At 38.8% G+C, this 12,081-nt stretch overlaps 2 protein-coding genes across 2 annotated transcripts; one reads left to right on the forward strand and one right to left on the reverse strand.

The window, feature by feature from the left end:
* Positions 1 to 8,197: 8,197 nt before the first annotated feature.
* On the reverse strand, positions 8,198 to 9,745 carry LOC115626025 (von Willebrand factor D and EGF domain-containing protein-like). Its single transcript, XM_030521275.1, has 2 exons — positions 9,572 to 9,745; positions 8,198 to 9,508 (listed from the first exon to the last, which is right to left on the reverse strand). The coding sequence occupies exons 1-2, from the start codon at positions 9,632 to 9,634 to the stop codon at positions 8,198 to 8,200; spliced, it is 1,374 nt and encodes a 457-aa protein (XP_030377135.1). The 5' UTR covers positions 9,635 to 9,745.
* Positions 9,746 to 10,909: 1,164 nt separating this feature from the next.
* On the forward strand, positions 10,910 to 11,971 carry LOC115626026. The gene is made up of 2 exons (XM_030521276.1): positions 10,910 to 10,916; positions 11,040 to 11,971. The coding sequence occupies exons 1-2, from the start codon at positions 10,910 to 10,912 to the stop codon at positions 11,750 to 11,752; spliced, it is 720 nt and encodes a 239-aa protein (XP_030377136.1). The 3' UTR covers positions 11,753 to 11,971.
* Positions 11,972 to 12,081: the final 110 nt, after the last annotated feature.

Below are 12,081 nucleotides of genomic sequence, written 5' to 3' on the forward strand. Positions count from 1 at the left end.
CTTTAAGGCTTAAGATTCATACACGAATGCCACTGACTGGACAGCAACCTAGGCTACGGATTGAGGCCTTATCTGACCGCTGTCTAAATTCATGACTGAACGCTACTCATTATAATGTACTATAAGATGCTGCGATTGCCTGACCTTTGAGTGCCTTATCTCCACATGCGTAGACGGTCGTCCTAGATTATGCGACCCGGACTGTAAAGTGCCTAAAACTATTGAAGATTATACTTAAACCTCAATTTGATAAAGAGGTATAGAACCGAGACACCATGCATCCCAAGACTACAAGTATCTGTAAATTAAGATATGCATATCTAAACTGATAAGAGTGCCATAATGCAGTGCTAAAGTACCGTTTTAGTCATAGTACATATTATTAGGAGTAGTCGGCTCGACAAAAAAAAGGACGATTTGTTTAAGTCGGTTTGAAACCAATAATATTAAAAGGCTTTATTTCTAATGCCTCCTTCTATACGATCGCTAATACTTAGTTTGTAGTATTTGTGGACGTATTATGAATATAATTGCATAGTCTATGTAGGGCATATAATACCTGCAACTTTTGAGAAATCCAACATTCTGAAGACTGGAGCTAAGGGCCAGCTACAAACATTTGTTTTCAACAGGCGGCTAATGAAAAGTGGGTGAGATGAGGGCCAAGCACACACACCCACCTATATATACAAATATTTGACCACCAAATGCGTCAGTTTGTTTATTATAGACGAGTCCATGCAGTCAGAGAAAAGTTCCAAATGCTCGCTCTTTTTCCCCAAAAGATGTTTCAGCTTTATTCGCAATTCCTCTCCTCCTTTTTATAAAATCAAATTCTGAAAAAAGGGTGCAGTCAAGGGAGCCAGAAATTTAATTACAGAAATAAATGTTATATAGTGGATATTAAAGTATTACATAATATATATTACAGTATTTACAAAATATTATGGAAAATCGTGCAAAACGTATACCATAATCACAACTTTTACCAAAAAGGTGAATGCGTAGGAAACAGAAACTTTAGACCTCGCCTGTAAAGTAACGCCCGCAAAAAGCCTTAATGTTGGATATCGATAAGTGTACATATAAATGTACTTAATTGGACAACAAATACATTAATTTAAGTATAATAATTATACATTACCATATTTCATTAATTTATAAATCATTGTTCTATTTATTTGTTTAATTAAGTAATTTTCACGTTTATATTTTTGAAAATGTTGAACAATATTTTTGAGCGGATTATACTTAATTATTGGGTGAAAAGCGATATGATAAACAATCTTATTGAAACATTTTCCCGGATGTTCCGCTTTTTGTGACAGCACACTCGACGAGTACACCGAAAAAAATTACATGAAACTCAAGCATTAGATGATTTGCCATTAATTTTGTAGCCCGTTGTTAATATCAATATAAGAAGAAGTTAGAAGGTTAGCACTAATTCTGTACAGTTATATTATTAATCATTAATAAACTTCTTAATCACAGTGGGGCAGCGCACTACAACGAAACAATCAAATTTGTTTAATATGTCATAGTGAAGAGTATATAATTGTCGGCTTTATACCTGCCCATTTTGTATTAAAAGGCATAAAACCATAAAAGAAGTTTTAGTGAAATGTATTAGTAAATGCTTACACTACCTAGAACTATTAAGACCGTCTTAAAAAAGCCTTTATATATACACTCTCCCAATTTCAAATCGACAATACCATTTTTTCTCTGTGTACGTAACTGTTAAATGAATTCGTTGGCCGGTCGGCCGTTCGGCCAGTCAGGCAGCGGTTTAACTCTCTACTCATATTACACGCATGTTGTGGTCGGTCGCTGGGGGCCCCCAAAACATGTTGTACGCACACAGTACTAAGTACACACACATACACACCTACATATGTGTATATGGTACGTGCACACTCACACACACACACATACTTAACATCGGAATAGAAGATGAAAAACTTTCACACAGTCCATGGGGCTTGTTGTTCGTTTTATTCACCCACTGAGCTTTGCTGTGCGCCTGTTCGACGAACAGTCATTTTTTGTACAAATTTATAATTTATTGTTTAATTTATTTTATTGCAAATTGCGGCACACTTCCATCCGCACACACACACACACACAGATACAGATACAGAGGCGACTTTGTTGACAGGCATGATTTGCATTTATGTGGCTTTAAATGGCGATATGGAGAGAGCGATACAAAAAGTTTATTGTTATTAACTTAATTGTTCATACTTGTGTGGCTTATCTTTTTGTTATGACGGCGCGCACAAACAGCAACAACATTATTATAAAATTATTTACCAATGAACAGCAGCGCATGAATGCGAAACAAGTGTAGAAAAATTGTTTCTCTTCGCTCTTGTAGCTGACACTACAACAAATAGTTGCAATATTTATTCCTCTTTTTTTTGTTTGCCGAGTAAATTGTAATACCGCTGTATAAAGAAAATAACATATGTACCTATGTATGCATGCATGTATGTACATAACTACCTATCTATGTATTCATGTGTGTGTGGGCATGTGGATATGCTCGTTCGCTACAAGTATGTAAGGGCAGCATGTAATGGGAAAGAAATGAACAGACCAATGACAATAGCAACAACAACAACAACAACAACACGGCACCCAAAACCGATAAAAAGATGTACATATGTATAAATATACATTTGTATATAAATACATACATATGTTTATGTACAAAAAAAAGCTTATCTTTAATGTGCACTGTGCCGCACAACAACAACAGAAACAACAAATGAGAAATCACAGGCAACAAATGTATTAGGCTGGTGCTTAAAAGTGCTATACATAAGTCAGACATAAAATAGGAATATTATAGGAACTATTATAAATATTATAGGAAAAATGAAAAAAGGGATTCCACTTTTTCCTAAATGAAAATTATAAATAAAGTTTCTTACATTGTTTAACATAATAATAATACTTTGCCCAATTTTAAATTGTGATGTTATCTTTACTATTTAATTTAATATGAACTCAAAAGGTCTGCAAAACCGAACATGAATATATTTTTAAAAACCAGCTAAGAAGGCGAAACCAATATTTATTCAAATATTTGATAATGATTTTATTCTCATACCCTGTACCCGAGTGGTGATAAGGTTATATTACATAGCTGCCATAGTACCGATCGGCTGTCGTTTTTTGTTTATTGAGATGCTCCTAACAAATTTCGTAAAATTAATATTCGAAGGAATAGAAATATCGGTGCAAAAATCAATCTTAGTACCTAAAGATATCTTAATCAAAGTGTTTGCTGTTTTCTCATTCATCTCCTCTTCCTTAGGATGGTGTTCGGATAACCGGTATTCAAAAGTCGGACTGCCACAACTTTTATGTAGACTATAGTACATATGCAAAGGCAGATATTATTTAGAAGAACCAGTCTAAAAACCCCGCATAAGTGTTCCAACAGTTCGATTTGTATTCTAAACGTTCAAAAAACTCATCTAAATGCTACTAATGCTCTCAGACAGAGTACATATGTATGTCCATATGTAAACACTGACATTTTAACAACCATACGCAGACAAAATAAATAATGGGTGGGTGTAGAGTATACATAATTTGCTCTTGACCAATAATATGCTCCAATTTGTGTTACATACTAGAGTAATCAAATAATATCCGTATCCGTAACTGCAGCGCGAAAGAAAATAAACCAACAAATATGTATGCATACATACACACATATGGGCATACATACAAATGTACATATGTGTGCTGTCGACTATAGCTATAGCTGTACATATTTACACGCATGACATGCACATGTGCATGTCGGTGACTTTTGTAGATTTGTTTGTGTACATATAGATATAGCGAAATAACCCGGCGCGCAGCATTGATTAGCAAGGCCAACAGCTGAAAAAGTTCAGGCGAACAAGTGAGGCAGAGGCGGTCTCATACAGACAACCAGCCAGCCAGCAAGCCAGCCAAACGGGCAGCAACAACCCAGCACCAACAAAAAGTACACACAACAATAAAGAAATACAAACACACAAAACGGTATACATATGTTTGTATGTACATACATATGTATGTATGCATGCACATACAAACACTCGCGCGCACACACCAAACTACTAAAAGAGGCGGGCACCGACACCGACACCCGAGACAGCAAGACAGATAAACAACATTTATATTCATGTACCAACAACATCAAGAAGTGTGGCACATACTTGTACACACTCGCACACAAACGCAGGCGGCACACATGCGCATAAAAAACGCAAATCAAATGAATATATGTACACATTGACAAACGTGCATACATACTTACTTACAAACATACATATGTGTATGTGTACATATGTTTGTATAGTCAAGCATACGTGCAATTGGCCCCCACCCCTCCCTCACACAAAATGTTGGCAACTCATTCAAACTAAATTCTACACGCTCAGCTCTTTAAAGCATAGCATATCAACGACGTTGACGCTGATGCTTACATATGTACATACATACATATGTATGTATGTACGTTGTCGTTAGCAGCGGCAGCAAAAACAACGATAACATGTCCGTCAGTCTTGCATACAAACATATGTTAAGCGGTGGCAAAATAAGTGGTTGGTGCTCTCTCGCTCCCTCGTTCCATCTTTTCCTCACTCGCCAACCACATAAATAGCAATTACAATAACAACCGGTATTTAAAACTGTTTTAATCCCTCATCATTAGCACACAGGCGTACAAACATGTTGTACACACAGAAACAAACGCACATGCATCCATAAGACGACACACCACACGAAGCTTCTGCTGATGACACACACATATGCACATGCAAGCTAGCTCGTCAATATAAACTTGCTTGTCATGTCGCCTTGGCAGGTGGGTGCGAGCGCCAAAGAGTGGGTTGGAGCGAGCAAGCGAGAGAGCGCTTTCGAACGCATGACGCATTCACCTGCCGCTGTCTAGACAAGAACAATACGAAAAACTCATGCATAGAATATGGCAAAACGAGAAAAGGTATAGCAGTAAAGGCTACTTCGCTTTTACTCTCACCGCGCAGTTAAATTCATAAATGCATGTAAGCTCAGGCATGTCTCTCCTACTCTCGCTGTCATTTAATATTTGGCTCTCTTGCCTCGCATTGTTTGTAAAGCTCGAAAATTAATTGCACATCGAAACACAAAAGTGCTTATATACAAAATGTATGGCGACCCAACAGAGTGACGTCATCCGAAGAGAAAATGGTTCCAATAAGCATTTAGCAGAATGTTGTGAATCGTTCATGAGCTGTTGTTGTTGTTGGTGCTGTGAAATTCAAATGTGAGCAAATGAATGAACCATTTGATTATAATTATCAGCATTATTATGCATAAGCGCATGCATTCATTAATTGATTAAATTTATATATTGTTTTTAATAATGTTATTTGTAATGGAAAGGAAAATTCCGTTGGCAAGGCCTGTAATACTGGGCACTGTTTACAACAGTGCTTATGATAAATATGCACACAGCTTTGTTTGATATCAGCTTTATCAATATATATTTTTTCGTATTTTTACAACTAAATACTACGTTTTTTCAGTTTCCTAGAAGTTGTTTTAAAATCCCAAATACAATTTTTGATAAATTTTTAAAGAAGCCGAATTAATTCGAAAAGGATTCAAATTTAGAGGAATTTAACATAAACGCATATATGTATGTACATATACACATAAAGAAATGCGTTCAGAATTTTAAATAATTATTTGTTAACATTTTATGAACATAGTACTGAATCCACCGATTTAAATGAATAATGATACTCTATTATGTGTATATTTATTTCGAGAGCAAGGTTTGGTTTATGTAATAATAATAATAAAAAGTATTTTAGGACTAAATATAGTTAAATATAAAATGAAGCACATGCTGTTTAGACGCAAACAATTTTTTATACCGTTGCGAAATTACAGTGTTTATTTGTGAAGAGCATTATTCAAAAGAAATTTGCTCACGTGATGAATGAACAGAGCTCTGTACAATAACATTCTCGCAGACAACATGGAGTAGCATCCAGTAACATACATATGTATGTGCATACGTATTTATATAGATACAAACATACATACATATGTAAGTATGCTTACAGATTTGTCTTACTTATGCATGTATGTACATATTTAAATTTTTTCAGATCTGCTTTGGACTGTAGCCGTATCCAGTCGCCGGTTGTCGGCGGCCGGTCGTGGAGTGTTATTATTGTTGTTGTTGTTACTGCCTATTACATTTCATTTTCATTCAGTTCTGGTTTTGGCGCTTTGCTGGGTCTTTCAGTCGGCCTGTATACTCGTATTTTTTTTGCCAGCGCCGTTTGTTGCTTGTGCAAGTTTGTGGGGCTCATTACAAGCACACAAAAGTACATACATATGTCTGTATGTATGTGGAACTGCGAGCTTGCGCTGCGTACATATAATTTGAGAATATGTAGGCATGTACATATGTGTGTATGTAGATATGTTGTATGTGATAGCGTTGTCGTCGTCGTCGTCGTCGTCGCTGTTGTTACCGTTTTGGCTTTATGAGGGTATAATATATACGAACATACATATGTATATGCATTTATATGTATGCATATATAAGCTACTTCTGCTACACACACTGCCTACTATAAACATGTGTACATACATATGCATGTACACACACTCGACGCTTGTCGGTCGCTCGTTTCATTCGCATTGGCATTGCTTTGGTTTTGCTTTGGCTTTGGCTTTGTCCGCAGAGGCTTGCTAATCATTTCTGTACGCCTGCTTGCCCCTCATGTTTATTTGTATATATCGAGCAACACAAACGCACAAAATCATATGCATACATACTCAGCAACAAAAGCACTAACATGCTTATGCATACATACTTATAACAAGTTGCGCACTTATTATCTAGTTGTTGTTGTTATTGTTTGCCTTTGCGTTTGTTTGGGTTTTTGTTGGTGGTGTGGTGGTCGTCGGTCTGTTGGTCTGTTCGTCGTCAGTGAGTGGAAAAAATTGGCGAAATTTCGCCTCTCTCTTTCTTATTGCTATTGTTGTTCTTGTTACTGTACGTGAGCGATAAAGTAATGAATTAATTTACATACATGCGAGTATGTACATACATACATATGTATATTGTTTGTTTATATTAACATAATAAAATGTTTTTATTAACAGTGTGGCGAAAACACTTTCTGGACAGAATTTTGCGCATATGTTAATTATATGCTCACAGAATGTTAAGCTATTTAAAAGCCTCATTGGAAATATCCCTTATAGCCTTATACCTATGCATATTTGGCATTTTAAAAGAAGAAGAATATTGTCAACTAACTTGGAAGGGAGGATTGCATTTCCTTTTTTAGGAATATGTTAATTAGAAAGAGATAGTAGGAACACTCCAGTGCTCGCTAGCTAACTAGGGACCTATAGCTAAGTAATGAGCGATAGTAGAGTGGTGACCGATAGCTTAGTATTGGCTGAGATTAATCCCCGACTACACAGGATCTGCAGGATCTTTCCCAGCTACATAAAACGATCTAAAAAGTTAAATCTATGCTCAACATGACTTTGAAAGCTGAATTCAAATATTGAATGTATGTTTTAATGGCGAACTGTTAACGGCCAAGTCGGTAGGGGCCATGGGTCCTCTATAACTTTTACTACACATGATACTTGAATCTTGGAAAATTATTTTTAGCTCTATATTCAATCAAGCAATGGCTTATATACTCAGAGTATTCAAAAGCTACCAGATAGATAGAAATTAGAAAGTTATCGTAAATTAAGAAACATCTTTTAACAAAAATGAATAACAATAATTGATTATGTTTCGTATTAAAAAGGCTTATAAAGGCTTCTTCAAGCAAAAATGCTATACGAAGAGGCATTTCTCGGATAAAACCTTCTTCTAAGCAAAAATGCTATACGAAGACGAATTTCTCGGCTAAAATTCTTTGAATTCTTTTTATAATGCTGTCCAACTGAATAGAAACAGAAGCAAGCCATAGAAACTGGAAGATAAAGAGTAGTTTGTAAATATAAACATATTAACAAACAACTATAGTTTCTTAATTTATAATATTTTATTGCAATTCTAAAACATTGAGAGTGTTTTGCATGATTCCTATATTATGAAATCTGGGTTATCTCCTTTATTTGGAATATAAACTTAGTACATATGTATGTGTATGAATTACCTCTCGACGGGTGGGAAGTGTCGTCGAGAAGCGAAGAAAATACCTGAGCCTATAAAAACCAATGTTATGAACATGGCTAATAAAACGCCTCTCGCATAGTCTTCCCATTGAACAGGTGTGTCTTTCTTTAGACTACGCGTTTTGGGAGATAAATCTGGAGATGGCGCCAGTACACTACAGGAAAATCGAGTGTATCTGGGACTCTTACTTTTTCCGTGGCAAATCAAATTCCAGGACAGTTGGTTGCACTCGCATAACTTTGTATTCAAACAAGCTGGGTCCTTGCTCTTCTTAAGTCCTTTATCACACGCATCTACACAGCGGGCGGTATTATTGGATACGCTTTGCAGCTTAGAATGGGTAGTGTTCTCTGTTTTTGGCTCGCCTTCCCTTTCTGGCTCTAGTTTCTGCAAGCAGAGGCATCTAGTTATACAGTTCCAGGGGGGTATCAAGACATTTTTGTCCGGATGACAAGTCTGGATGATGACATCCTTCCTTTTGATTTTCTTGGTCTCAAACTTTGGAAGGAATCCCTCCCAGCAGGTGCAGTTATCCGGCGCTACGCAGTCGCCACCATTGCAGTGATGGCAAATGGGTATGCAGTGGTATTTGTTTACTCTTTTGTAGCCCTTGTGGCAGGTGCATGTTTCAGGAGCGGAGCAACGTGCATTGATACAAGTGGTGCCACAAATGGGCTCACAACTGAGACCACCGGAGGCCTGCTCGGTTAGGTTGTAGCCCGCTTTGCACTCACACCTATTGGGCTCGACACAATTGGCATTCCTTTCGCACTTCTCATCGCACTTAGCCACACACTGACTACTTCCCGGGGTTTCGTAGTGGTAGCCGAACAGACAACCGCACTTCCCAGGCGCTCGGCAATACCCATGGGGTCCACAGTCGGAGCTGCACATCGGACCACATGTGCCATTCTCATGGGCAGTGTATCCAGCATTGCAAACACATGTATTCGGCCTGCCACAATGACTGAATTCTGGACACGCTTGCACGCAGACTGGCTCGCAATCCGCGCTATTCTCTGCGGATGATCGCACATAGCCCTCATCGCATAGGCACCGCTCAGGCTCTACACAATGCGTGTTCCTTCCACAACTCTGGCAACTTGCTGCACACACCACGGAATCGATTCGCACGCCAATATACTCGTATCCACTGTTACATTCGCAGCGATCGGGAGCAGCGCAATAGGAGTTCGCCGGACAGTTGTCGCACTGTGGCTGGCAATTGTCTATAGATCCCATGTAACCTTCACAGCATATATCTCTAAAGCCCCACTGAAGCACTGTCTGATGACATTCAAGACATTTAAGCTATGCATGCAATGCAATGGACCTCACTTTTCTTCTCACCTTGTTCTGCCAATCGCCCTCCAACCGCCACTCCGTCACCAAACGACCATCTTTATTCACCATATGAGGCACATTTTCCGTCACATAAACCAATTTGATTTGCGGCTGCAAAACCTTTACTTGGCACACATTCTGCCCAGCAGCATAGAACTCGACTGCGACCGCAAGGCAAACAAATATTTTGAATACTCGTAGTACTCGTACTGGGATCATTGCAATTTATGTCATGAGTAGCAGCAGTACTGTAATGATTCGAAAATGTTCAACAATTTGCTGCCGTTTTTGGAAAACGTTTGCCATTTGAATGCGAATAAACAAAATTTACATAAAATTCTAGGTTTTATAAAGCATACTACTTGCTAGAATTCCCTAAGAGCGAGGATAAATGTGATCTCTGGACTGTTGGAGATTGCAGGAGCATCTATAATGCTTTAATATTCATTTCATTGGAAAAAGGAATGGTGCAGCACCTTCAAGTTGCCTTCAATTGTTATTGAAAGCTTTGTCGATGGCTCCCTCCTTGAATATATGTTTTCATTCCATTTTACATAAAATTTTGGGTTCTATTAATCATGCGACTTGCTAGAATTCCTTAAGAGCCTTTTTAGATGATAAATGTGATATTCTAGACTGCTGGAGACTACAGGAGCATCTAAATTACTTCAATAATAATAACTCCATTGACTAAATGAATGGTCCATTATCTTCAATTGTTTTTGAAAGCTTTGTCGATGGCTCCCCTTTTTCATTCCATTCTGACATTTCCACTTCCAAGTTTTACATAAAATTCTAGGTTCCATAAACAAGAATTGTATGAATTCTCTAAGAGCATTTCAGATGATGCGATGATCTCTAGAGAGAGAGCATCTACTCGTATTAATCTTAAATATTCATTTCATTGAGCAACTGAATGTTGCCTTCAATCGCTTTTGAAAGCTTTGACGATGGCTCCCCTTTGATTATATGTTTCCACTGCATTCTGGCACTTCCCCTTGCAAATTTGACATAAAATTCTAGGCTCTATATCAAGAATTGTAAGAATTCAAAGAGCGTTTCAGATGATCTCTAGAGAGGGAGTGCATCTACTCTTATAATGCTTTTATATTCATTCCATTGACAAACTGAATGGCCCAGCACCTTCAACTTGCCTTCAATCGCTTTTGAAAGCTTTGTCGATGGCTCCCCCTTTTTTATTTTATTATTTATTTCCACTCCATTCTGAAATGTCCATAAGAGTGTTGGTGGCGCGATAAGCTGCGCTGCAAAACAATGAGGAGCTGCCGTTAGTCACTTATCAAGCAAGCGACCCCGAGCCGAGCACAAAAAGCGAGCAGCACGATGCCCAGTAATGGCTTTCTCTTTCTTAATCAGCAACTGCAGCAGCAACAACAGCAGCGGCAACAACAGCAGCGGCATCAACAGTTAGTGCTGCACTTTGCTCGAGGCGGAGCCGACGATCGCCTTTAAGAAGCGAGGAGAATGCTGTTCGCGTTGCTGCTTGGTCTGTGGCTTCTGTGGCTACAGGAGGCGCATGCTCTGGCCATCACCAATGGCCACTGCCAGAAGAACATAAGTGTCAAGTATCAGGTGCCAGTAACCAGATCTCGGGCCAACGAGAGCAACAATAGCGACAATGACACCGAGGCCGGGGAACAGTTCATTGTGTATGAGGAGCGCGTGCGCTGGGACACTGTGCAGGTGTGTTGTCCCGGCTATCGCACCATTATCTTTGGCTTTTGTGAGCCCATCTGCACCGAGCCCTGTCCCACGCACAGCTACTGTGTGGAGCCGAACAAGTGCCACTGCCTGCGCGGCTACGAGCAGTCGCATCACGCCAACCGACAGCACCAGCTCATCTGTCGACCCATCTGTCTCGGCGGATGTCCGGAGCACAGTCACTGTGTGGCCCACAACGAGTGCGAGTGCCGCGTCGGGTACAAGGATGTGAGTAGCTGGTTCGCACCATTACGCTGCCAGCGGATACAATGCGGTCCAGATCAGCGTTACGATGTGGCGCGACGCGCGTGCGTCAAGATCGAGATGAGCATGGAGGAGCTGATGCAGCGGGTAGCCGATCGCTTGGCACACGGTCTGGACCTGGACAACGAAAGCGAGCGGCCGGACAGAGACGAGATGGAGGTTTACGAGCAGCCCTATTCTAGTGTGAAGAATGAGAGCTAAATTGTTTACCCAGAAATATATTCGATGTGAAAGCTATACCTTATTGTTAAAGGTCTTAATTTTCTTCAATTAACGATAGAAGACGATCATCAAATAAGTGTTAGCGTTAGGCGAGAAATGGAAAGGAAGCGCTTACACCTAATTTATAGAAAATTTTTTTAAAGATATAATACAACTAAGTTTTTCAAAAAGCATCTTCATCTTATGAAAGAAGTCTGGATTAAGGGATATATACGAATTGTCCTAAATAAATAATTCAACTATAGAGAAACTTTTTCAAAAATTTTTCAAATAATCTTCATCTTTTGAAGAAAGTCTGGATTTGGGAA

This window comes from Scaptodrosophila lebanonensis, unplaced genomic scaffold (assembly GCF_003285725.1).
Source record: "Scaptodrosophila lebanonensis strain 11010-0011.00,11010-0021.00 unplaced genomic scaffold, SlebRS2 tig00000080-arrow-pilon, whole genome shotgun sequence".
Taxonomy (NCBI): domain Eukaryota; kingdom Metazoa; phylum Arthropoda; class Insecta; order Diptera; family Drosophilidae; genus Scaptodrosophila; species Scaptodrosophila lebanonensis.

Excerpts from the sequence above, each read along its gene's own strand:
- LOC115626025 (XM_030521275.1), bottom strand. The coding sequence starts at position 9,634 with ATGGTGAATAAAGATGGTCGTTTGGTGACGGAGTGGCGGTTGGAGGGC. Across the intron at positions 9,509-9,571 it reads AGGGCGATTGGCAGAACAAG|ACAGTGCTTCAGTGGGGCTT; the intron begins GTGAGAAGAAAA and ends GAATGTCATCAG.